This window comes from Rhinolophus ferrumequinum, chromosome 16 (assembly GCF_004115265.2).
Source record: "Rhinolophus ferrumequinum isolate MPI-CBG mRhiFer1 chromosome 16, mRhiFer1_v1.p, whole genome shotgun sequence".
Lineage (NCBI taxonomy): Eukaryota > Metazoa > Chordata > Mammalia > Chiroptera > Rhinolophidae > Rhinolophus > Rhinolophus ferrumequinum.
The window spans coordinates 16,339,540-16,366,892 of NC_046299.1; the positions used below are offsets into that span (position 1 = coordinate 16,339,540).

At 45.0% G+C, this 27,353-nt stretch overlaps 2 protein-coding genes across 6 annotated transcripts; both read right to left on the reverse strand.

Annotated features, from left to right (window-relative positions):
• Positions 1-345: 345 nt before the first annotated feature.
• Positions 346-15,383, reverse strand: LOC117036333 (serine/arginine repetitive matrix protein 1-like). Of its 5 annotated transcripts, none has more exons than XR_004425352.1 (3): positions 14,952-15,038; positions 9,706-12,169; positions 346-437 (listed from the first exon to the last, which is right to left on the reverse strand). XR_004425352.1 is itself a non-coding variant. In XM_033131155.1 (3 exons), the coding sequence occupies exon 3, from the start codon at positions 10,645-10,647 to the stop codon at positions 10,006-10,008; it is 642 nt and encodes a 213-aa protein (XP_032987046.1). In that variant the 5' UTR covers positions 10,648-11,085; positions 11,695-12,169; positions 14,952-15,038; the 3' UTR covers positions 9,499-10,005. The 5 variants fall into 5 exon arrangements, 4 of the variants coding, with proteins under 4 accessions (XP_032987046.1, XP_032987048.1, XP_032987047.1 ...); XM_033131155.1 differs by lacking the exon at positions 346-437 and having other exon boundaries at positions 9,499-11,085; positions 11,695-12,169; XM_033131157.1 differs by lacking the exons at positions 346-437; positions 14,952-15,038 and adding an exon at positions 15,280-15,383 and having other exon boundaries at positions 9,499-12,169.
• On the reverse strand, positions 6,485-9,397 carry ADRA2A (adrenoceptor alpha 2A). The gene has a single exon (XM_033131153.1). It carries the CDS (start codon positions 9,256-9,258, stop codon positions 7,867-7,869), a length of 1,392 nt encoding a protein of 463 aa, XP_032987044.1. The 5' UTR covers positions 9,259-9,397; the 3' UTR covers positions 6,485-7,866.
• Positions 15,384-27,353: the final 11,970 nt, after the last annotated feature.

Sequence of the window (27,353 nt, forward strand, 5' to 3'; positions counted from 1 at the left end):
GCCCTCTCACCGCAGCAGGGCGGTGTCCCTCCTCAAACACCCCCATGGGGCATTTGCCACCTTCGGGGACAGGAAGGGAAGTTGACAGGGAGTCAGACCCAAGGTTTAAGCCCTGGAATAATTGATGCCAAACCCCAGGTTCTTTCCACTATTAAAATAAAAATGTGTTGTAGTGTAGCTTGGCTTTAAAGTTTGGGTGTGATTTTGCAAGGCAGCCGAGGATGCGCCGTGTGGCACTCCACGCGTAGGAGAACAGCTTGGGCAGAGTTCCGGAGTCAGAAACAACACTAAGACCAGCCCGGGGTGCAACAAGCTCACGAAGAGCACTGACCTGGGCATCAGGACGTCTCGGTTTCAGGGCTGCTTCACTGGAAACCATCGCAGTCATCATGGGTCCTGCGTGGAACTTGGCGTTCGTCCAGTCCCACACTTTGGCTCTGTTGAAAAACACAAGGTCTTTCTTTCATCAGGCTGGAAAGAGAGAAAGTGAAGAGTCTAATAGGTCAAATCCCCGTCACAAATCACTCTACAACACGGGTTGTGAGGGTGTGGTGCTGGCGCTGATCAAACTAGCCAGCCCAGCCCGGCTCTGCCCACAGCAGCTTCACCAGCAAAAACAAGCCTTCAGTTCCCAACCTGGGGTGGAAGAGATTAGCAGTACTGGCTGTCTGCCTGATGCCAAACACCGGCCTGGGTTCCTCACCAAAACACTGGGAACCCTAATCTCCAAGTTACAGGTGGGGAGACTGAGGCGAGATCAGCTGTTCAAGCTTAAAATCAAAGCCGTGTGATGGAACTGAGATTATAATCAGGTCTTCTGGCTCCCAAGTCTTAACTTCAACGTGCCCTTCTCAGGAACACCAGCCATTCCCTCTGAGACGTGGACACCCTCTCTGGGAACTCCTGAGAGAAACAGCTCCCTCGCAAACCAGCAAGTGTTGAAAGTGTAGGGATTGCATTTCAAGCAACCAAGCGTGTATGGAGAGTCATAGGAAAAGGCCTAGCCTGCTGCTGAGAGCTCCTTGTGACAGGTGGAGCAGACAGGTGTCAAGTCACAGGTTTCCTGATCTCCTTGCAGAGGGCTTTTCTCCTCGAGGGGCCTGGGCAAGCCTGGACTAGGAGGAAGCAAGGCAAGTGCCAGATTCGGGGCTTATCAGATCTTCGGATCCCAAGCAGAATCCATGGGGCGCTGCCAGCCTGCAAGCTCTCCTTCACCCCTGCATTGTCAGCGAGGCTGTGGGCAGCTCAGTGGCGTACACAGCCGCTTGTTCCCTGTGGTCGCCTCTCATCCTCTCTGACCTCTTGTGTCGATAAGGCAGCGGAGGTTTGGAAATCGGAAAAGTCAGACCAGGTCCCACGGTCCGTTAGTTCTACATGCCACCAAGGCTGGCTGAGTTGTCAGCATGTCAGCATGATCTCTGAGCCCAGGAACTACTCTCTAAAGATGAAAATTCACAGAGGGTGAGGGTGGCGGTGTACAGTATTCTGCAAGCAAGGACACCTCTGAAATCCCCAAGTCTGGGTCTGTACAGAGACTGGCAGTGCCTTTGGGTGGCTTTGGGGGAGGCAGGAGCCCTGGGCTTCCGTGAGTTCATGTCAGCACCCTAGTCAGGTCACTCTCATCTGGATTACTGTTCTCAGCACACCCCACCCCATCAGTCTCCACTCGGCAGCCAGAATGATTTTCCAAACAAAAAAAATCTGACCCTGTTCATCCTCTGCCTAAAAATCCCCCAGTGGCTCCCATTGCCCTCAAGATAAATTTTTCCCAGTGGCTGCAGGATCTGGCCCCGTCCCCTCTCAGCCTCTCCACTCTCCTTTCCGCCTCTCAGGCCACACAGTCTGACCAAAGCGGACTTTACTTGGTTGCATGAACATATCATGCTCCACCTCCCACCCCAGTCTCTTTGCCAGACCTATTCGTGCCCACCCCTCAGCTCTCCGCCAGCTGTCACTTGCCCAGTGACCGTCCTCTGATGCCTTAGCCCAAGCCAGGCGCCCCCACAGTGAGTCCCTGTCACCCACTGTACCACCTTCATCAACCTGCTTACCATCCCCTGGTGCCAACTTAATAGCTGTCTCCTCACAAAAGAAGAAGGTCTGTGGGGTGAAGGTCCTCACTACATTGTTTACCACTCCACCCCCAGCACAAATAGTGCAGTATCAGTGATATTCATTTGGGGACAGCTCAAAAAAGGAAGGAAGGAAGGAAGGAAGAAAGGAAGGAAAAAAGGAAGGAAGGAAGGAAAGAAAGAAGGAAAAGAGGGAGGGAGAGAGGAAAGAAAGAAGGAAAGAAGGAAAGGAGGGAGGAAAGAATTTACCATTTATTAAAACTCTCAGTACCTCCTCTGGGGCCAGAGCATAAGAGAGAATCCTTAAGGTGTGTATCTACTGAGAAGGAAGGCTAAGGGGTGCTGAGTAAGGAGCAGCAGAACTCTTAGTGGCCCAGGGGACAAGAACAGCCATGGACCCGGGCAGGTCCCCGACACTCCCCCCAGGCCCCACTCGCATCACTGCTGGCAACGCAGCGTCCGCCTGCTTCTTGGTGTCTTCACTGGGCCAGAGCCACAGACGTAAGGACAGCCGAGACAACTTTGGCCAAGAGCCAGCCCCACGGCTTTCTGGGGCTGTGTCTCACCTGACTCACCAGCTAGCAAGGGGGCGGTGTACATGTGTCTGGCTGTGTCCCTGTGTGTCTGTATGTCTGTGTGTGTGCAGTCTGGCCATACTCACAGCAGCCCCAACACAACCTCAGGCCTTCGTGAGGCCAATGACTCTTAGACCAGTTGTGCCCAAGAAGAACGTACAGCTTGGCCCCTGCCCAGTGTGCTTCACCTGAGGGAGGGACAAAAGGAGAGAACAGAGCTGGCATTTCATAGAACCTCAAAACCGAGCAGGAGAAAAGTCCAGCATGACCCAATAAGTGTTCCAGAAAACATGTGTCACTTTGATGCTCTATAAAAATGAAAGTCTGCCGTCCACGGAGAAACATCGCTCACCATATCCACCCCCTCTCAGAAGCACAACCCACACTGGCAAGTTCAAGGCTCTGAGAAGTCCTGAAGAGAAGGCACCTGTTACAGGTCGCCTAACCCAGCATTTCATCAGATAGACGATGTAGATAGACAGGCAGACAGATAGATGACAAATACGTGAGAGAGAGAGAGAGAGAGAGAGAGATTGAGATTGAGTTTGTGTTAAATGAACTGTACGGGACACACTTAAATACCACTGACCTAGACCAGACGTTCTCATGTTATAAATGAAGAAATGAGGGCTTAGAAAGGACTTTGCCCAAGGTCATACCCCTGGCAAAAGGCAAGGCCGAAACTAGAACCCAGACTTCCTAATGCCCAGGTCCACGCTCTTTCCAACAGGCCCGGTTCCCTCCTTTGTATTTAACTCTAAACTCCAGGATTTCTGGTACTCAAAGAAATCAATACTATTTTCAAAACAAACACTGGTGTTTGTGGTTGTGCTTGGTGACTGCATGTGTCCTCCCTCTGCTGAGGAAGGTGCCCGTTCCCGCTCACCAGACTCCCAGGCCCACTGTGGGGGCTGGCAGGGCCCAGGGCAGCGCGGGCTCTGACAAGGGCAGGGGCCTGGGTCCCCGGATCCTGCTACGCTACTTGAGTCAGGAAGGCAGGCTTCCGGAGGGGTGTCCTCAAGTGGGGACAGGAGCTCACCAAGTCATCTCCAGGGATCAGGTTGGAGAAATAAAGCTGAGGCCTGATAGGCCTGGCAATGCTTTCACAGGGCTCAGCTGCTGGAACCAGAGCTGGCTTCCCTGCCCCTCCTCCCTCAGCTCACGTCCTGGCACCCCAGCCCCCACCCTACTCCCTGAGCTCCCAACCATAGTGGCCTCTCCCCCGTCCACTCTCAGTGGGCACTCGGCCTTCACTGCACCCCCCACACACGGTCGTTGTTGGATGGCTATGCTTCACACGGGCACGTCCTGTCTCCCCAGGCAACCTGAATGCTTCCAGAGCACAGGGCAGGCACAGAGGGCTCCTCTGGGGTTGATCAATAACTCACCAGATCCAACAGCAAAACAGAATTCCTGTTGGATGTTGATGGCATCAGACAGAGTCAGGGGAGCAGTGGGCCCCAGGGACCCGGGGATGCCACCTGACCAGTCGGCTTTTCAGGGACTGAACAGCACAATCTGGGAGTGGAGGATGTGTGTGGAAACTTCTGGCTCTGAAACGCTGATTCAATTATAGAATCATAAGGAGGGGAAAGCCTGAGCTCCTTTTTCATCATTTTCTCTTCCAGCCCTATAGCACAGAAGAAATTGAACAGAGTCTTGCATCCAGGCTCAAGTGAAACACTGCCCCGCCCCCCAACTCAAGGCACTTGGCGGGACTGAATCTGGCAAGACACACTTCAGACCCAAAAGCCAGCAGCTGTTGATACCCCAACCCACGTCACGTAAAATAAGAGATGCCTCCATGAAGACAGATCCTCTTGGCCCAGATAATCGGGATCAGATGTGAACAGGAAGTTGTGTGGTAACGGACAGTCTCACCTCCTGATCTTTGGGCTAAGACCCCCATGTGGACCACTCCTCCCCCTCAATTCCCCTCCCCACCTGAGACCTTTGCAGACTGTTGCTTGAGCCTCCGCAATGAAGTGATGCCCCCTGTGAACTCCAGCCCTTTCTCCCCAACTTTCTCAGGCCCCCTCCATCTCTGAGGCTTCTCTGCTGCTGGAATGGATGGTGGGGATACCAGAGGCTTGCCCCCCATAGCACCATTGCCCACACTTTCCCCTTTTCCCAAAGGAGCAGGGCCTTTGGGGGTGAAGGCAAAACAAACGATGACCCACAGACAGAGCAGAAGAGTCAACAGTGAGCAGTGTTTGTATCTGCCCCTGTGTCTGGGACACACCACAGTCTGGTTCCTGGGGTCCTGCCAGGCTAGCCTATTGTCTGGCACTGTTTGCCTTTGGGGCGATGGGTGCCTTGAGTGGGAGTGACTGAGAGGTTGGAGTGGGGTGGGGAACAGGGCGCAGCACCAGACCAGGCAGCCAGACTCGGCTGCACAGGCCATGGTGTACGAAGCCCCCAGGCAAGAGCTGAGGACCAGCCCATCCTCCTGTCTGCAGGCTCAGATGGCCAGGCGACGGCGAACTCATCTCCACCTCTACAAAACCCTCTCGGAACCAAGGTCTTGCCTCTCCCAGGCCCCTCAGAACCCAGATGACTTCTCAGGGCTTTCTACCCTCCCACCCCTGCACACACACCCTGACCCCCACCAAAGAAATCAAGGAAGACAAGTGCTGCTCAGAGGGTGCTCTGAGGACCTGCTCCTGGGAGCATCCAGAGCTGGCCTGCACATATTATAAGTGGCTGGCCCTATAAAGTCCATCCTTCCCCAAACCATGGCCTGTGGCTTGTGACTAGGCCTCAGACCCAGCTCCTCCTTGAAGAGCTCTCCTTCATCAGTGTTGTGTGTAGTTATACACATGCACGGAACTGCTCACATCGATCAGCTGCTTCCCAGCTGAACGAGGCAGTATGGGTCCAGAGCCCTGTTACCCAGAGCTGTGGGACCCTGAGCAAGTCATGCCTCCTGGAAGAAGAAAGGTTGGATTCCTGGCTCTCGAAGGGCTCTTCCTGCTTCAAAGTACCATAACCATAACCGTCCGTCGTGTGAGGATCTCAAGCCCTCCTAGACAGCAGGGTGGAACTCGGTATTACAGAAATGCAACAGGGAGGATCCGTGCCTTTGGCCAGAGACGATTCAAGCCACTAAGTCATAAATACATGGTTCTATTTAGATGTTTATACTGCACTCTCTGTATATACTACCCCACAGGCTACACACCACATGTTGTATGTTACCACATTTTAAGGTGTGATACACATTTTGGAGTATATTCCACAATTTGTGTATATAACCACACTTTAGGGGAATATACACACCTTGAGTTTTACACACTTTAGGGCATATAGACACTTTGCAGTATGTACATATTCTGTGCGTATCTATATACTTAGGATCTATTCCACACTTTGCGTATACAGCACACTTTGTGTAGGGACCTCACTGCTGGTAGCATTCTGCAAAGTGGTAATGATGTGGCTCTGGCAAGACTCTGGGGTTAAGAGTATAGACCATGCAACCAGATAAAGCTGGATACAATGCATTTCTACCACTTGTTAACCTTGAGCAAATCACTTGCTCTTTGAGACTCAGTTTCTTCACCTGTAAAATGGGTCCGTACTATATTAATAGTCCATATCTTATAGGGTTTGGGGGAAGATTAAATGAAGCAGAACCATTAACAGGCTCACCATAGTGTTCAGCATATAAGAAACACTTGGTGAATGGTAGCTTTGTTATTGCTTGAACTTTTAAAGATGTTTTATCATGTACATGTATTTCTTTTTAATTTAAAGAACATGTGTATAGCCAGATGTTCCCAGTCTTAAAGCTTTTGGAAACTCAAATAACAGACAGGACCATTTATTTCATATTTATTTCACATTTGATCTGTAAACTTTTTATTTAAAAAAAATCCACTGTCATTAGCAACATGTGCTGACATTAATTTTTCTTCAGTGAAATAAGAGTGCAGGCCTTAAAGAGTCTAAAACATGTAGAAACTCGGATGTAAACATGAAGGTCTCCTCCCTCCTCCGTTGACTTTGGGAATTCATCAATGACATGATCTCAACCAGAAAAACAGAGCGAGGCGGGAAAGACAACACTTTGATACCTCAGAGCTCTTGGGGCAGGAACTGTACAGTCTGGCAGGCCCATTTGTCTTTTCAAACTGTTTACCTTGGGCAAATTGTATCAGGTTTGCCTCTTCCACATAATTTCCACTCCTCTGTGTCTAGAAACAGCAGCTAAAAGATTTCCCCCTCAGTCAGCACTTTGGGGGATGGAGGGGCACACATACATACAAAATAGAAACATACGTATTCTTCAAGCAGTGGCCCCAGAGAAAAAGAGGGAGAGGACACCAGGAAGAGACGGTTTTAAAAGGAGTTACTGGGGCAAGTGTGCATCCGGGGATAATGGCTTTATACACGGGGCTGATGCAAGGCAGAAGGGTTCATTTACTTCTGTCTTGGTCCATCATTGCAATATTTACATAGGAAAAGGCAATTATGCTGTTAGGCACAGGGGAAAAAAAAAAAGGACAAATCTTTTCCCCCTCAGGAAATCTCAAAGCAGGTCTAGGCCCAAAGGATCAGTCACCAGTTGCTGTTGAAAAGGACACAGAGGGAGGTAAGTAACACTAAAAAAGGGCTCGCACTGCAGAGGGACTTGGCCTGAACCCGACAGACGTGTCTACTTCCAGGGCATCTCCAACAGACAGGATTCTGACTGCAAAAGCCAAGCAACATTAGGGACCCCACCCCCACCCCGCATGTACTATCAAAAATAGTGTATATTTACAGTGGGGGATGAGAGGGTGGGCTGGGCTGCCCTGAGCTTTGTTTAAAAATAGAGTTGGGGGAGGGGGAGAGCAATTAGCCAAGACTGGGTAACCCCCATCTGTTAACCCTTCGTGAGCCATACCCCCGGGGTCCAGCACTTGCTCTGAACTGCTCTGGACTTAGGGGAAGTGAAAATAACAATACTGATTAGGGGCGGCCCAAGGAAGATCGCTAGGAGTCAGGAGCGGTCCTAACAATCGGGGGGCGTGTAGCCCTCCCAGTCAGTACTTTTCCTGGTCGGGAAGAGCAGATGAGCCAAGGAGGCCGCCGAGCAACCCTCCATCCAGGAAACGCAGAGTAGGCAGGCTCCGGGGTTCAGAGTGCTGGGACTGCGTAGAAGCGCCCCTCGATCCCAGCTGCCTGCAGTTCACACGAGTCTGTCCACGGGGAGGTGGGGGTCGCGGACTGTGCGCTCACACGATCCGCTTCCTGTCCCCGCGGCAGAGGATCTTCTTGAAGGCGCGGCGGAAGTCGTGGTTGAAGATGGTGTAAATGACCGGGTTCAGCGAGCTGTTGCAGTAGCCGAACCAGAAGAAGAACTTGAAGAGTGTGCGCGGCACGGAGCAGCCGACGGCCGTGAGCGTGTAGGTGAAGAAGAAAGGAAACCAGCACACCACGAACACGCCGATGACCACGGCCAGCACGAACGTGAAGCGCTTTTCGCGGTTCTGCCGCCCGCGCCAGCGCGACGCCTTGGCGCCCCCGCCGCGCTCCTCCCCGGACCCAGCCGCCGGCGCCCCGGGCCCTGCCGCCCCAGGCCCGCGCCGTGGCAGGCTGTCCCCCGGCTTCACCTGGCTCGCCCGGGCCTTGCCCTTGGCCCGGGGGCCGCGCTCAGACTTGCGGGTCCCGGGAGGCCGCTCGGCGTGCTCGGACGACGAGCTCTCTTCCAGGTCCAGTGCGTCCGCGTCGCGCGGCCCAGCCGGCGTGGGCTCCCCAGGGGCACCGTTGAGCTGGGCGGGCAGCGGTTCTGCCTCGGCTCCCACGGGGCCCACGCCGCGCTCGGGGCCCAGGCCATTGGGCCTGCGCTGGGCGCCCCCCGGCGGCACTGCGTCCGGGCCCCGGCGGCTAGGAGGCACGCGGGTGCGGCGTTTGGCGATCTGGTAGATACGCACATAGACCAGGATCATGATGAGGCAGGGCGCGAAGAAGGAGCCGATGCACGACGAGATGACGTACCACTTCTGGTCGTTGATCTCGCAGCGCGGCTCGGCCTGCTGCTGGCCGCCGCTGCCGCCCTTCTTCTCGATGGAGATGAGCGGCGGGAAGGAGATGACGGCGGAGATGACCCACACGGTGACGATGATAGCCTTGATGCGGCGTGGCGTGCGCTTCAGGTTGTATTCGATGGCCTGCGTGATGGACCAGTAGCGATCCAGGCTGATGGCGCACAGGTGCACGATGGACGAGGTGCAGAAGAGCACGTCGAGCGCCAGGTAGATCTCGCACCACGCCTTGCCAAAGTACCAGTAGCCCATGACCTCGTTGGCCAACGAGAAAGGGATGACGAGCGTGGCCACCAGGATGTCGGCCGAGGCCAAAGAAACCAGGAAGAGGTTCTGGGGCGCCTTGAGCGCACGGCTTGTGAACACGGCGATGATGACCAGCACGTTGCCAAACACGGTGAGCAGCATGAGCAGGCCGGCCAGGCACACGAGCGTCAGCGTCACCTGCAGGGAGTAGGGGGTGGCCTGGGCACCGCCCCCCGGCTCCTCGGTCCCATTCCAGCTCGCGTTGCCCGCGTCCGGCTGCAGGGAGCCCATGGGCACGAAGCTGCCCTCGGCCAGCGGCTGCTCCTGGCGGAACATGAACGCGGGTGCCCGCTCGCCTGGGCCTGCTGCCAGCTGCCTTCCGGCCCGGAGCCCGTGGGTCCTCCTCTTCCTCCCGCGCCCGGCTCGCCCCGCTGCGCTTCACATGGGGAGGGGGCCGCAAGGAGGCCGGGCGGAGCTGAGGGGCAGCTAGCGGCCCATGAGCCGGCCTCCCACGAACGGCGCCTAGCCTGCGCTTCGGACGCTGGGAGTGGGCGCGCTCTCGCTCTCCGCTCCTAAACACAGCCAAGTTTTATTTCTAAGCGGCGGGAGAAAATAGGTAGGGCCGATGGGGAAAAAGATCTATTCTTCAAGAAGAGAGAACAAATATCATCGCTGGCCTCATGACTTGGAGGGATAACAGGAAATTTAAAACTATCTATCTATCTTATCTATCATCTATCTATATCTTGACTCTTGAGCTTGAGCGAAAGCAAGAGGTCTTACCGTGTGCGGGGCCCGCCCCCACCCCGGGGGGCAGCGGAGGGGTGCTGTTGCGGGCTTGGGTTCCTATGTCTGTCTCCTTACATCCCCGAAGCGATTCCCAGCTCTCCTGCTTCCCCCAGACGCGGCGGGGCCGGCGGGGACTGGGCTGGGGCTGAGCAGCGGACTCTGCCGCCTCTCGGAGCGCGGCGGGACTTCCAAAGTTGCGTGCCCTGCTGAGGCTGGGGCGCGGCGCGCGGAGCTCCGAGGCGGTGGCTGCGGCGGGGTGAAGGGTGTGGGGGCCGCATGAAGGCGCCCCCGTCCTTAAGCGGGCCGGGGCGGGTGGGCGATCGGCCCTCCAGGAGCCCTGGCCGAGTCAGAGGGTCTCTTGGGCGTCGGCCCGGTGCTCTGAGGGCGCTGAGCGCAACCGGACAGGCTAGGGTCCCAGGGCAGCGTGAGTTGGGGCAGGAGTGCAGGGCTGAGGGGAGCAGGTGCTGGGGGTGGCCGGGCGGCAACGCGCCGGCTGCTGGCCGTCTGCACTGAAGCCGGAGCTGCCGCTGCTCCGCCGCGCTCACCGTGGACCGGTTTTATAGCCCCGGGATCAAGCCGGCGTTGCCGAGCAGCCGGCGTCAGCCCCCACGTGGGAAGCCGACCCTCCCCCGCCCCTTGCACCTCCCCTCTGCGGGTCCAGCGCCCGCGCCCCGCGAGGGACTCAGGGGAGCACTGCCTGCCTCCCTGCCGGGACGTGCCCTTTAGAAAGGCGGGTGCCTTGAGCGCGGGGTTTAAAGAGCGTGTCCCGGGAGTGGGAAGCGGCCCCTGCTGGGAATTGGACGAGCAGCTACGGGCCCGCAAAGCAGAAAGCCGCAGGCACCCGGGAGTGCCACCATCGAGCTGAGTCCTGGGAGGAAAGGGGGTTGGAGACCCCTGATATGAATCTGGAGAAGCATCCACCCGTAAGGTTCGCATCCGGAGCAACCCTGCCCGGGGCTGGGCCGCCCTCGTCCGCAAGTGCTGCTGGCCGCCGGGGAGAGTGGAGTTCTGGCGAGACAGGAAGACGCAGGTTCAGATTGACCCCCTGGGGCGGAACGGGAAGCGCCTCCTGCGGAGTGTCCCCCGCCAGAGTTCAGAGCTCCGCTCAGAGGAGGGTGACCACGTGTTGTGCCAGCCGCAGAGCTGTCTCCGGGACCGGAGCGGCCAGAGGTCTGGACCGCGCCTCCTTAGGCCTCGGTGGGGAGGGGTCCTGGAGGCGGAGGCCTTGCGCCGCGACAAAGCGAGGATGCACTGACACCTGCTGGCGGCTCGTGGTCACGGCTGGGAAGCTCCCCGCCAGCACCGGGAGCCTTCTCCAGCTCCTGCAGTCGTTTGCCTAAAGCGCCTTCGCCTGTCTCAGGACGAGTTTGGGTCCTAGCTCAGAAAAGGAGAACCCAGATTTTAAATTGCACTGTCATGTTGTAGAAATCTTCCTAAAGCATACACTCCCCTCTGTGTGCCTACCCCCGGCAGCAGTGGGGGTTCATATAATAAAGTCACATCGGAAAGACTCTGCAGGCGTCAGAGCCCAGGACTGGCCCCCACGCTGGACCAGCACAGTCCACCCATTCCACAGATCCAAAAGGCCTTGACCCTGCCTTGCAGCTGTGGAGTGCTATGAACCATTGTAACTTTGTTGCTGTTGGAAAGCCAGACTCCATTCTTCACCCCACCCCCATTTCGGATGCACACACACCATCTTTTAGTTAAGGGGAGGATGCTGGCCGAGAGAGTATTTTCCGTGTTCTCTCTGATATGAATAGCATAGAGTGAAGTGAATGGCTAGTTTTTCTCTCCGTGCTATATGTCCTACAATAGATTTTAACAGTTGCTAGAGTACCAGCTTGTATTGTGCTATCTGCCCTGTTCAAACAGGCAGCAGGCAGTTTGAGGGTAAGGCCCAGGAGGATAGAAACCGTCAGTAGGAAAGCAATTGCACCTAAAGAAAAGTTGCCTTATGTAAGGACCCATTATACCAAATACCTTATGTAGTCAGCTCAGCTGGAAGTTCCAAGGATTGAACAGATTGCCTCTGCCCAGCAGGTTGCAGGCTCAGGACTAAATTCAGGACATTGAGTATCCTCTTGAACCCCAGCAGATGATAGTTGTTGATGCTGCTACTTTTGATGCAGTCATGAAGTCTATCTAAAGTACTTTTCAAAGTATATTGCAGATGTCTCATTTGACTATAGTACCTTTATCTCCCACTCTTTGCATCAGTTGGGTGAACTTCCCTTCCAGGCTTAATTCTGAGGAGCCTCCCAAATCCCCTTTTCTGGAGATTCTAGAGAAGGCAGAATTCCCTTCGTCGACTAAGTCCATCATTTCCCATCTTCTACTCAGATCTCAGGTCTGAGTCTCTTGGCAGGGGCAGAGACATTACACTAGGCTCAGTTGGAAATGTGGTTATACTCATCTTTGCACAGCAGCCAGGAGCCCCAAATGTCAATTGTGAATGCTGAAAGAGACAAAAACCAAAGCCGGTGGCAATCTGGGGTTCATCGTGCTGTTCACAGGACCTAGGGAGGCCATTGCTGCCCATCTCCTCCTTTTCGCATTTCAGGAGCAAAGGGGGGAATGAACACAGGGCCACAATGCTTTTCTTTCTTGAAATTTCACTGTTAGCCTGTGTATGACACCTCTTGTCACATTTTCTAAATCCTTCCTAAACAGTACGTTGGTTTCTTAATTCCTAGGTTTGGAATCTTTTCTCCTAAAATGGAAATAGACCTTTCAAGGAATTAGGATCTGCGAGGCCAATACAAAACTACTACTAGTAGTACTACTACTACTAACTGCTGTCGTTCGTTATGTACTGAGTATGCATCAGGTCCAAGGATATACACAGAGCACCTTTATATTGCAGTTCGTCCTCTTGTCACATGTCCCTCATCACGAAAGGCTCTGCCTCTTTAGTTTGACACAAAGGGTCAGTATCTCTGAGCTTTGAAAAGCTACTGGAAACCATTATTTTTTGCTAGAAGATTTAGTGCTGTGCTAGCCAAATGGGACAGAGTTGAACAGAGAGACATCCATGAAGACAGTAATTCTTAACCAGGCCTGCATATCAGCATTGCCTGAAAAGGAAAAATACACTTACCAATGCTCCACCAGGGTAATTATGATTCATCAAGTCCGTGGTCGGATGCAGCTTGTGTATTTTAACAAAGCTCCTTGGGAGATGCTAATATGCACATTGCTTAAGACTCACTGCCCTAAACAATAAATTTCAGTGGGGGGCAGGAGTAATGAGCAAGCATCTGATGGGGGCGGGGAGGGGGTCTAAATGACCTAAGGATTTCGATCAAGCCAACCTGATCTCTGAAGAATGGGCCCCAGATGGAGAATCACTAGCCTGGTGGGACAGCAGGACAGCTAGGAGGGTGTCATAGCCCTCCAGGGATCTGGGCAGAATAAACAGCTGAGTGCCACTTAAGTACAGAGGATGGCTTTCATAGCCTGAGGAAAAGTCAACTCTGGGCTCACAAATAGGGATCCATTATTATTTCTACTATTAACACACATAAATGCTATGTATTAGCACTGATCCCGTCAGGCACAATGCTGAACAGTTTATGTACCAAATGTTTTATATTATCCCCCAAAAAACCCTAAAATGTAGATATTATTGCTACATATTAGGGAAAACAAGACTGAGAGGCTAAGTAGATTGTCCAGCTAATAAGTAGCAGGGTCGGATCTGGACCCCATGTTTCCTGATTATAAGCCCAGCAAGATTTCTAACTCCTTTTCTGTGGATCTCTGCCCTCTGCCACACTGACAAAGGGGAACCTGCAAGAGAGTCATCAGAAACAAGAGTGTTGACGAGCTGGCAGATCCTATGTCCTGTGCTCCCGTCCATCATGGCTACTAGTGCAGGACCGTACAGAACAAGACATGTTCTTTCATTCCACATCTGACGCCTACTGTGTTGGAGGAAGCATCAGGCATACGTCACACAAGACTGAACCTTTCCCAGTGGCCAACCTGCTGCAGAGCAAGCACTACACTAACCGGTTGTGCAACCTCAGAATTGCTGGCCTCACCTTGGAGAAGCAGCCGCTCACTCTCTTGCATGCCTGTACATATTTCTTCCATAGCTTGGGTGAAGCCTTATTGCACTAGCTCACTTGTTCACTTGTATGATGGTCTGGTAAGGGGAAGGACTTTCCTGGCCACCTTTGTATCCCCAGAGCATACCTAAAATAGGCTTTGTAAAAATCAAATTCCTGGAACCTACCCCTTGGAGATTCAGCAGGACTAGGGTAGGACTTGGGCATTTACTTGTATTTTTAACAAATACCTGAGTAATTTAATAAATACCAAAATATAAGATGCACTGGCATAGATACTTGACAAACGTTTGTGTGATGAATGAATGAAAGAACTGGTGAATGAATGGACACTTTATGATTAAGTTACCCAAGAGAACAGAGGCCCGGGAGAAGGTGGTTAAGGTGGCTACCACTTCATTCCAAATTTAGGTTTAGTTGAGGAATTTTAACTAGCTCAGGGATATAGGTATAGAGTTCTCTCATTTTCTCTCTCTCTCTATCTCTATGTCTCTACTGATGTATTTTTTCCTAAAAGGAGTATGTAAGCCGTGGGATATACTCTATTTACAACTATCAGCTAGACAATTTACCCATAAATGAAAGCTACTTAAGCTAAATAATCTGTCCTGGAATTACATCTGTAATTAAACTGTCATGCAACAGTTTACCAAATACAACTTGACTCTGTCTAAAGGGAGCAGAGAACTAGGTACAGACGCCATTAATAGCTTTTTTAAATTGAAAAAAGCTAAGAAAAAAATCATGTGCCCCATTAGCTTGGACTCCTAGGCTGTGATACAACCCTCCCAAGCAGTTCAGACACACACACAGGCCACACCCACGCACATATGCAGGACTTAAACACACACTCTCACCCGCCTGAACGTGGTGAGCAGGTGGGGAACACAATGTTCTCACTGCTGTCATGCCGCGCACACAGCTGGAACCAAGCGCTGCCGTAAACTACAAACATCTGTCAAGTCACTGTATTGCTGACACAGAGGTGGGCGGGGGGCAGTCACTTGGGAAAAATACATTGCTCCCTCTGAACTATTATTTAATTCTTCCCCTTTCTTATACTTGCGCTGGAGCCCTTTAGAATCACATTGTTACTGAAGACGAATGGACACTGAAAAAAAAAGCATCAATTCCAAGAGTGTTGTCATAAGGAACGGCCTTACTTACCACCTTCCGGGTTTCGTTGCTGACTGACAGATCCATCCTGCTATACTCACAAAAACAAGCGAGAAGTCCTGCCCCTCCTTCATCTCTTTATCTAAAGTGCTAGTCCATCCGTCCCGGCCAAAAGATTTAGCCAGGTGTTTTCTGTCTCTGTGAGGGTCTCTGGCCAAAACCAAGAAGATAGCAGTCTGTACCAGGATCATCTCTGCCTTCAGGATGCCAAGAGAGGGTGGGCTCCCAGCTGGCTCTTTGCTGCTGCCCAACTCTGCAGGACATATTTGTTTGCACCCAAATGTGACTGTTGAGGGATGTGCACACACGCGAACCTTACCATTATCTCCTGCAGTCCTCCCGGTCAGTTGTTACCAATGAGTGCTCTTTCCCCTGCATCCAGGTCAATCAGCGTCCCTGCTTTGTCCAGGAATATAAGGAAAAACGAAGCTTGAAGTGGTTATGGTGGTGAGTGGTTGCTATTTGTTCTCAGGCATAACAGGTGAGCCAGAGTCCCTGGCCCTTGAGTGTAAAGGAGATATTTGTCACCAACATTAATAACTCTTAAACTAACGTTCCATTAGTCTAATTAGGTAAGGTGAATCACCCTTCACATTTACTCAAAGAAACCAAGGCGACACGGTGCCTGAAACATAAAACACAGAGAGAGAGAGAGAGAGAGAGAGAGAGAGAGAGAGAGAGAGAGAGAGAGAGAGAGAGAGAGAGATTAAGAGGTAGTAGTCTGGCTATCACAAATACATTATTTCTTTTTTCCATTCTCCTTAGTTAATGACACAAGCACAAGCTCTTCCTTCCTAAAGGGACCCCTGTCTGCCTGTCTGCCAAGGCCAGGAAGTCATTAGAGTGAAATCATTAGGAGATTGGACTTTGGAGTAAGATAAGCCTGGGTTCTGGTCCTGCTTCTGTCATTTAGTAACTGTATTAATTTCTGGACCTGTTTCCTATATGGAAATGGGGAAAACACTTGTACTCAACTCATGCACACTCCCAAATGAAAATTAAATGAGCAAATACATGGAGAATACATAACATGGTGTTTGGCATTTAATAGGTGCTCAATATTCATTGGGAACATTTGTTTGGCAACCCTTTCTCCTCTATTTATGTGAATTTTCCTCAGATAGATGCACATAGATCTTAAGATCAGTCCATCTTAAAGGATAGCTAATAAATTAGCATGAGAAATAGAATTTTAAAAAATGAAAGTGGGCTTATGACTTTAATGGATTTTAACAGGTATTTATTACTTTTTTGTGTGAACAGCCAAGGAGGGGGTGGAAGTCAATGGTTTTGAACTATTTATTATATGTAAGGATACACATGCAGTTATTGCCAAAGAAGAGGTACATTGGTGACGTTCAGAGAACCAAGCAAATCGAATTTAGTAAGGCAAGCCTCCTAACAGGGTCATTAAGTACTAAAATTTTCTAGAGATGAATACTGAGAATTGCCTTCTTTGGAGAGCTTTAAAAGCAGGATTCATGCCCATCTGTTGATTTTGAATCAGACATATGGACCAGACTGGAGGTGTAAAAAGAGCTGAAGAGAAAGAGGGTCACAGAGTCTTAAAGCTGATGCAACTTTAGATAAATAGAGCAATGGGGGTAAATAGGGTGATGCTGCTTCAGGGTGCTTCCTTTTGTAATAGAAAGCCCAACTAAAACTGGTAAAATAGAACAGAAAGTAGATTAATTCATGTAAATGAAGTTCAGTTCAAGCCAGGGGCTTAGTTGACTTTGGGCAAGGCTGATGCATTGGCTCAACTTTCTCACTAGGAACCTGATTTCTTTCTACCTCTCTCTCTATCAGTGGAGAAAAAAAAGATTAGCAAATGCACAGAAAGTAATACAAGGAAACATGTAGTCTTCCAAAAGGCACATGAGAAAGAAGCTGGCTTGGTTTTTCCCAGCACTCCAATGTCCAGACTTCATCACTGTGAGGCTGAGATGGACCTCTTGTTTTGTTCTTGGCTTCCATGAGATTCCAGAGCTCACAGAAATACTTTCCCTTTTCACTTCAATCTATTTGAGCAGGTTTCTGTTCTGTGCAAACAGAATGCTTGACTGGAATGAATGTTAGAGCTTTAATTTCATAAAATTAGTTACTGATCATCTTCAATGAATCAGAATTAGTGCTAGACACTGATGCTAAGAATCACCCACAAGACATAATTTGCAAGTCCACTGACTGGGACGTCTCTGAGAGGAATCTTTCCGTTGACCTTTCATATATTAAAAACGTTTTAAATAAAATAACTGAGCTTCTAAAAAGCACCAAATATTGTGCATTTAGTACAACAAAGAGCTGGTTCTTTGAAAAGATTAAAAGAACTGACAAATCCCTGGCTACACTCATTAAGGATGCAAGAGAAAAGATACAAATAAAATCAGAAATGAAAGAGAAGTTAAGGCAGATAACACAGAAATACAAAAAAAAAAAAAAAAAAATACAAGAACACTCTGAAAGACTATATGCCACCAATTCAATAATCTAGAAGAATGGACACATTCTGATAAACACATAATCTTCCTAGATTATATCATGAAGAATTAGAAAATTTAAACAAACCAATCAACACCAAGGAAATTGAAACAATCATTAAAAACCTCCCACAAAGCAAAAGTCCAGGAGCAGATGGCTTTACTAGTGAATTCTACCGAATATTCAAAGATCATTTAATACCTGTCCTTCTCAAACTCTTCCCAAATACTGAAGAGACAATAGTTCCTAACTCATTTTATGAGACCAACATTACCCTGGTACCAAAACCTGGTAAGGATAACATACAAAAAGGAAAACTACAGACAAATATCTCTGACGAATACAGATGCAAAAATGCTAAACAAAATACTAGCAAATCAAACACAATAATACATTAAAAAGATTACCACAATCTTTTATCAAGATTATCAAACAATACATCACAATCAAGTGGGGTTCATCCCAGGGGCACAAGGATGGTTCAACATACGCAAATCAATCAATGTGATACATCACACAAACAAAACAAAGGATAAAAATCATATAATCATATCAATAGATGCAGAAAAAGCATTTTACAAGATACAACATCCACTTATGATTAAAACACTTAATAAAATGGGTGTGGAAGGAAAGTACCCTAACATAATAAAGGCCATATATAACAAACCCTCAGCTAATATCATACTTAATGGTGAAAAACTGAAAGCTTTTTCTCTAAGATCAGGAACAAGACAAGGATGCCCCTCTCACCACTGTTATTCAACATAGAATTGGAAGTCTTAGCCAGAGCAATTAGGCTAGAGGAAGAACTAAAAGGCATCCAAATTGGGAATGAAAAGGTTAAATTGCCATTTTTTGCAGATGACATGATTCTTTATATAGAAAAACCTAAAAAAAAAAATCCACACACACACGAAAAACTATTAGAAACAATAAACAAATACAGTAAAGTTGCAGGATACAAAATCCATGTACAAAATCCATTGTGTTCCTATACAATAACAATGCAATTTCAGAAAATGAAAAAAAAAACCAAAAACAAAAAACAAACCTATGCCTTTTGCAATTGCAGCAAAAAGAATCAAATACCTGGGAATAAACTTAACAAAGGATGTGAAGGACCTATACACTGAAAACTATAAGACATTATTCAAAGAAATTAAAGAAGAAACAAAGAAATGGAAAGATATTCCATGTTCATGGATCGGAAGAATTAGCATAATTAAAATGGCCATATTACACAAAGCAATATACAGATTTAATACAATCCCCATTAACATCCCAATGACATTTAAAAAAATTATGGAATTTTGTATGGAAATTGGTATGGAATCACATAAGACCCTAGCTAGCCAAAGCAATCCTGAGAAAAAAAGAACAAGGCTGGAAGTATCACACTCCCTGACTTCAAATTATACTACAGAGTGACAATAATCAAAAGAGCAAGGTATTGGCAGAAAAACAGACATACAGACCAATGAAACAGAATTGAGAACCCAGAAATAAACTCACATATATACGGCAAATAATTTTGACAAAGGAGCCAATAGCATACAGTGGAGAAAATAAAGCCTCTTCAATAAATGGTACTGGGAAAATTGGAAAGCACGTGCAAAAGAATGAAACTAGATTTCTGTCACCATACACCAAAATTAATTCAGAATGGATAAAAGATCTAAATAGAAGACCTGAAACAATAAATTGCATAGAAGAAAACATAGGTTCTGAACTTAAGGACTTTGGTCTTTGAGCGGATTTTATGAATTTGACCTCAAAGACAAGGGAAGTAAAAACAAAAATAAATGAATGTGACTATACCAAACTAAAAAGCCTCTGCACAGCAAAATACACCATCAACAAAACAAAGAGGCAACTAACCAAATGAGAGAAGATATTTATGAACGACACCTCCAATAAGGGGATAACGTTTAAAATATATAAAGAACTCATACAACTCAACAATTTTTTAAAAATCCAATTAAAAAAATGGGCAGAGAACCAAAACAGACACTTCTCCCAAGAAGACATACAAATAGCCAACAGATACACAGATATATGAAAAGATTCTCAACTTCACTAGCTATTAGAGTAATGCTAATCAAAGCCACAATGAGATACCACCTCTGAGTTCCCTGGATCTGTAATTAGGTGTCTGACATTAAATTTGGGAAATTCTTAGTCATTGTTGCTCAAGTATTGTTTTCAAATATTGAAAGAACTCTTTTCTCCTGGTATTCCCATTACACATACATACACCTTTTGTAGTAATGCCATAGTTCTTGGGTATTCTGGGGGGTTTTCCCCTTTTTCCTTTGTTTTTCATTTGGAAAGTTTCTACTGACATACGTGTATCTTCAACCTCAGTGATTCTTTCCTCAACTATGTCATCTACTAAAGAGCCCACAGAGGCATTCTTCATTTCTGTTACTGTGTTTATTTCCAGCATTTCTTTTTGATCTTTAGAATTTCCAGCTCTGCTTACATTACCCCTGTATTCTTTCATGTTGTCTTTTTCTTTTAGATCCCTAAGCATATTAGTTACTGTTTTAACTTCCTGGTCTGGTAATTCCAGCCTCTTTGTGCTATCTGAGTCTGGTTCTGATGGTGCTCTGTCTCTTCAAGCTCAGTCTTTTTTTCCTTTTAGTATGCCTTGTAACTTTTTGTTGAAAGCTAGTCATGATCTACTGGGTAAAAGTAACTGGTATAACATGCTTTCAGTGATGTGGTGGTAAGGTGTGGGGGGAAGAAACATGCTCTCTAGTTCTGAGCAGGTCTGTTAGTGAGCCTGTGCTCCTGGGCTGTGACCAAACACTAAACACTTCTCAGTTTTCCCCTATTCGGCAGAACAGGAAGACCAGAGTTGGTTATTTCCATTCCTCCACATAGAAAGCTAGAGGAAACTGTAGTTGGGTATTTCTCTTCCCTCATGTCAGTTAGGCTCTGGTAAAACCCTAGCAGGTTAGGCTCCAGTCCAACAGTTTCTCTTGAGGGCAAGGCTTGTTCAGAACAGAATGCTCTCAGTATATTTCAAAATAGCTAATTTTCCTCTCTCCATGCTGGAAGCATGAAGAGATTGTTCTCCAGTCTTTACTGTGAGAACCTATTAGGGCTCCTAGAGGTAAAAACTCAAAAAAAAAAAAAACAGTGGGGCCCCTTCAGACTGGGCTACCAGGAGTTTTTAACTCTCTGACTTGTTCATACTCAGTCATCAGCAATTCATCAATCATGGTTTAGGCTTTTCTACCCCAGCACTTGTTTCCATGGATGTTTATACTCATGGGTTTCTGCTCTGGTAATTGTGGTTCTCTGTATCTGCCAATCTCTCCAATTTTGGGGGGGAAGCTGTTTGCCGTGTGACCCTAATTCTCTGATAAATTGTCCATGTGATTTCACTGAACCCCGAACTCCAAAGTCACTAATCCTTGACTTTGTCCAAAACAAAAATTTTATTAAATAGTTCACCTATAATCAACATGAGAAATTACTCACACAAAAATAATAGCAGTTAAGTATATAAATTATACATTATAGACCTAAGTCTAGCACTTAATTTGTGGATTGTATCTTATATTTGATTTACAAGGATGAGAAGGAACTGGCATAAAAATAGACAGATCTTTGGAACAAAATAGGGAGCCGAGAAATAAACCCATGCTTATATGGTCAATTAATCTATGACAAAGGAGGCAAGAATATATAATAGGGTAAAGACAGTCTATTCAATAAATGGTGGTGGGACAACTGAACAGATACATGCAAAAGAATGAAACTAAGCCACCTTCTTACACCATATACAAGAATAAACTCAAAATGGATTAAAGACTTAAATGTAAAACCCAAAACTATAAAACTCCTAGAAGAAAACATAGGCAGTAAATTCTCTGGCACTGCTCTTAATATTTTTTCTTATATATCTCCTTGGGCAAAGGAAACAAACAAACAAAATAAACATATGGGACTATATCAAACTAAAAAGATTTTGCATAGCAAAGGAAACCATCAACAAAATGAAAAGTCAACCTACTGAATGGGAGAAGTTATTTGCCAATAACACATCTGACAAAGGATTAATATCCAAAATTTACAAAGAACTCATACAACTCAACACAAACACACACACACACACACACACACACACACACACACACACACAATTCAATTAAAAAATGGACAGAGGACCTGAATACACATTTCTCCAAAGACATACAGATGGCCAATAAACATATAAAAATATGCTAATGACTAATCATGCAAATTAAAACCACAACATCACCTCATACCTGTCAGAATAGCTATTATCAGTAAATCAACAAACAAGTGTTGGCAAGGATGTGGAGAAAAGGGAACCCTCGTGCACTGTTGGTGGGATTGCAACCACTATGGAAAATAGTATGGAGGTTCCTCAAAAAAATATAATTAAAACTACCTTATGCACCAGCAATTCCACTTCTGGGTATTTATCCAAAGAAGACCAAAACACTAATTCAAAAAGATATATGCATTCTTATGTTCACTGCAAATGTTATTTACAATAGCCAGAATATGGAAGCAACCCAAGTGCTCATCAATAGATGACGAATGGATAAAGAGGTGGTACATATATACAATGAAATATTACTTGGCCATTAAAAAGAGTGAAATCTTACCATTTGCAACAACATGCATGAACCTAGAGGGTATTATGCTAAGTGAAGTAAGTCAGACAGAGAAAGACAAATACCATATGATCTAACTTATACGTGGAATCTAAAAAATAAAATAAATGAACAAACAAAACAGAAAGACTCATAGATACAGAGAACAAACTGATGTTGCCAGATGGGAGAGGGGATTAGAGGTTGGGTGAAAAAGGTGAAGGGATTACGATGTACAAATTGACAGTTACAAAATAGTCACAAGGATGTGAAGTACAGCATAGAGAATATAGCCAATGATAGTGTAATAACTATGCATAGTGCCAGGTGGGCACTAGACTAATGAGGGCATGACTTCATAAATTACATAAATGTCTAACCACTATCAGGGCAATGCAAGCGCTGTGGTTGAGATGGGGAAGCAATACAGTGGAGTAGAAACAACACTACTGAAAGGTCAGAGACCCAGGCTTTAATTCAATGATACATCTAATTGACATGATACTGCATCAGTTTGTAACTTATTCAATTATTTTGGATACTTTCTCATCTTGAAAATAAACATAACGAAGTCAGATTTACATAAAAACCGAAGGAACAGGAAGGGGAAAATGAAATTAGCTTAGTTATTTAAAATAATACACAGCTGATCCTTTAAAAAAAAAACTAAATATAACCAAAACCAAGTAAGTGTGTGTGGGGGGGGAAATGCTTACCAAGGTTGTCAAGTTTTTAAAGGTTCAGAAGTAACCTGAGTTCTTAACAATCCTAAATAAAATGCATAGCCCATGGAATTCTAGTAATCCAAATTGTTTTAAAATTCACTCTTGGACAAATAATAGTATATAGCAGATAAAAGTTATAAAATAACTGCCAAGGCACTTAGATATAAGCAAACTCTTGAACTTGGAAGAATTGTTTGTACATTTTAGAAATGTATATTTTTAAAAGCTGGTTATTTACTACATGGCATTCAAATGTGCTATAAAAGCTGGAGAAATGTAATCTCCTGTAAGAGTGTGTTAAGTATGTATGTACGTGTATATGTATATAAAATGAAAAAAGTAAACCCTAATTCTCAGATATCTCATCTAGTGAATGTGGTTAAGACTAGGATAAGTTATTACTGTACAAAAGCAGAAAACTAAACAAATATTGCTTTTAGTTTTTATCTGCAATCCAAATAAAGTAGGGGTTACTCAGAAAAATTCTTGACTGTACCATTTCTTTTGAAGTTGACATCAAAGACCAAACTGTGTACATTTATTATTTACATCTAAGCTGATGTTCACTGAAGTAAAAAGAAAGTCACCAAACATTTTTAAAGAAAATGGTGACCATCCCCAACCCAGGCTCGTCCATAACTCATCATGTCAATATTTTATTCTCTATAAACCAAAGTCCATCAGTACTTTTTAAAAGGCAACCAATGTTCTCAATTGACTCAGGATGGCCTTTATTAAGCGTTAATAGTTGTTTTGGAGGTTAGAAAAATTGAACTCTGGATGAAATCAGCTATTAACTTTTTAAAAGTAGATTCCTCAAACAGGTGTGAAATCCCCTAGACTGCGACCTCCTCGATGGCAAAAATTTGTCCGTAGCATATGTTTGACAAGAAAAGACCTACGATAAACATTGTTTTGCACTAAGAAGTAATGCTAGTTAAAAGGCGTATTATTTATAGTAAATAAAATTCAGCAAAAGATGACCTTCCCAAATATATGGTGATGGAAAGAGAACTGACTCCTGGGCTGTGAACACACAATGTGATATATAGATGCTGTAATACAGAATTGTACACCTGAAACCTTTGTAACTTTACTAATAATTGTCACCCCAATAAACTTTAATACAAAAAGAGAACTTCTTTACAAATCAGTCACCTAAGTTGAAACACGTAAAGTTCACTTCATTTGTTGACACCATTGTGCTTTTACTCTCCGCCATATTCATATGCTCATACATATGTATTCACACACATACAGTGTAGCCTTATGCTTCAGAAAACAAGGCTAATTTTAAGCATTCTGAGTGCTACTTCTGTCATAGCAAATTTGGACATTTAGATGCTTAAACACTGAGCATTAAAACTCCCCCTCTAAAATATAAATTACATTAAAATTAGGTTTCCTAATTAATTTTCAAAATTATAAATTTTTTTTAAAAATCCACAATTTTCATCTCTAATCTCAACAGGGAAATTTAAAGTAACCTTATTTTCAATCATGTGAAATCTTTAAAAAGACTTGGACATTTACATTACCTAATTTTGAAGGTAATATTTATAATATATACTCTCATTAGATATTATTGCACTTGTCATTTAAAGGAGAAATTAATCAATTTTTAAAAAACTCAGTAAAAAACAAGTTTGAGTCGATAGTCTTATCACTTTTTCAGAAGTCATTAAAGAGCCAATAATCTTATCACTTAAATTTAATCTAAATATTTTACAGCATTCAAGTCACAATTTTTTGTGTGAATTTTAGAAATGTGCCCCTCCTAAATATAAGCATTCTTTTCCTAGGCTGGATTTTTGCTAGCAGGGCTAAGACCATCAATATCTAGTTCTTTAGCTAGACCAGTTAAGCCAGTCTTGTTCAAAGATGAGTTAAAAATAAATGTAGACTTGGCTAGTTACTTCCAATCTATCCCAGAAGATTAACTATAAAGTAGAAAACAAGAAGGGAGAAAGACCACCATAAACCAGTTAATTAAATAATTAGAATATTGGAAAAGAGTAAGCAATAAAAAATGTTTTTTAATGAAAATAGGTTCAATTTTTAGGTGACATTTCTACAGATAAGATTTAAGAGAATCCCGTTTAAATAAGAAAGAATATAAGTAATCACATGAGATGATTGGAAAGAACATGAAGAGCTGCCCATAACATTCCTTACGTGGCACGTTCCAGCCAATCCTTTGGGGAAAAAACTTGCACACAGGCCCACCCTGAAGAACAAGCACTTAGGATAATCTCTACCTCAGCTTCAGGGCTGACAACTAATCATGGAGAGCGGCTATCAACTAGGATCACTGTCCAATAGGATTTTCTGTGATGACAGACACGTATGTTCTGTATTTGAACTAATACAGTAGTCCCCAGCCCATATGGTTACTGAGAACTTGATATGTGACTAGTGTGACTGAGGAATTAAATTTTTATTGTATTTTAGTCTAAATTTATTTAACCACACATGGCTAATTAGTGGCAACCGTTTTATATACTGCAGAGTCCTAGAAAAATAGGCACGCAAAGTAAAATGATATTGAAGCAGAATAATATACTGAGAGGTTAGAAAAACTGAACTTAATTAAATTGGCTATTATGTTTCCTAAATATTCCTTATTTCATTCCCACTTCTATTACAGTTACCTCTCAATCTCTGCAGGCTCCTCATCTGCACAAAAGTTAAGAATCAGAGCTCATCAGGATTCCGTCTTAGAGGATTCCATCCTTTTCCCATCCTAACTCCTCTGCCTCGGAAATTCCTGCTTCAATTATAATCTATATGCTGGAGCATCGGTTTCCAGGCCTCACGTTCTGGATTTAAGTATCCAGTTGCTTACCTGACATCTCCAACTGATGTCCCACTCATACTAGAACACATCCTTCTTTTTACACCCAAACCAAAAGAACCTGGTCCCGCTGCAGTTCCGTAGTTTAGTAAAGAAATCCAGATGCCTGAGCCATAATCCTCGGAGTAACCTTTGATTCTCTAACTCTTTTCCAATCATAAAGTCTTACTAGTACCTCTCCCTAAGTCTCCCTCAAATGTGTATTTCTTTCCATCCCCACTGCTACAATCCCAAAGTCATTGTCATCTGTCACCAGGATTAGTTCAGCAGCCTCCCATCTGGCTGTCTGATTCTCTTCAAAACAATCTTCTCTAAGTTCCACTGTGATTTTTTATAAATACGTATCAAAGAACGTTAAGAGGAAAGATGAAAATTAAGTTGTGCACAAGACTCATATTTGTTACCTTCCCTGTTTTCTTCAGCCAATGAAATAGTTCCTACTGGGTAAGGTCTCCTTTACCATTATAGCTTTTGTTCTCATGATAAAAACACAACTTAATGTTATTAGTCAGTATCACAACTTTTTTTTCTAGGAATCCTGCACTCAGTTTCCACTTTTAGTTACCAAGACATCTTAAACAGTAGAGCAGACTTTCTTATAAAAGGTTACAAAACAAAACAAAAAGCATTTTCTTCATGAAGGCTAAGAGAATGGGGGAATCACCTCTAATAATTTAATGTCTCCATTATAGAACAGTCTTCATTACAGAATATATTCATTATATACTAATAGTTTTTAAAAACCCAAAACTATAGCTTTGATTTTATAAATAGTAAATATAAACAATATAAGTAACTGTATTTCAGGTTATTAATGACCATACAAAATATTTTGTGGCATGTTTTGTGCACCTAATTTTGTACACCTTATGCATACCATTTGTTGTCTTAAAGTTTTCCAGATTAAGTAGTAGTGAGAGTTATTTCTCTAAGTTCCACAATTTTGATTCGATGACATTGCAAAGACTGATTTCATGTCCAGCTTCAGTTACATACAGCATTGGAAATTTTTTAAAAGACTCAATGGCAAAACATTTACATTATTTATATTGAATACCATACTACAAACTGACTGACTAGAGTAGTAATTTTTATACAGCCAAAATAATCAACAATTTAATTCAGGTTGACAGTACATTTTCTGAAGGCTGTTAACACCTTTTAGCTTTGAATCATAAGTAAGAATAGCTAAGCATGTACCACAGCATAGGACCTGTTAAACATCAGGGGAAGCCTGATCTTTACTACGAGAAAAGTCACAACTATTAAATACTGTTTTCGGATATTATTATTCTTGTAGAGTTCTAGTTGTGCCTTGTAAACTGTGTACTGTGCAAATTATCATGTAGCTAATTAAGAACAAGTTCTGATGTGCAAATTAAAATATAATCAAAGGACACTATTCATCCAAAATACTTTGTTACATTCTTATTTAGTAATTACAAGACAACATTCTGAACTCTGATAAAATGAGTTTTGAGGTGAGAAAAGAAAATCACTAAATGAGGAAAAATTATACATTAGTATACTACTCTATTAAAGACAAATATTAATGATTTGAGCCATATACATAACATTCCCTTTAGTAAAAGATACCAGGTTTTAGGTGCTAGCTAGATGGATAGATTTATTAAATAATTAATTTCTACAAAATCATGAAAAGAAAAATGGTATAGATAAATAATGCAAGTACTAT

Bases quoted from the DNA above. Each gene is read 5' to 3' on its own strand.
- ADRA2A (XM_033131153.1), bottom strand. From the start codon at position 9,258: ATGTTCCGCCAGGAGCAGCCGCTGGCCGAGGGCAGCTTCGTGCCCATG.
- LOC117036333 (XM_033131157.1), bottom strand. From the start codon at position 10,647: ATGCGAACCTTACGGGTGGATGCTTCTCCAGATTCATATCAGGGGTCT.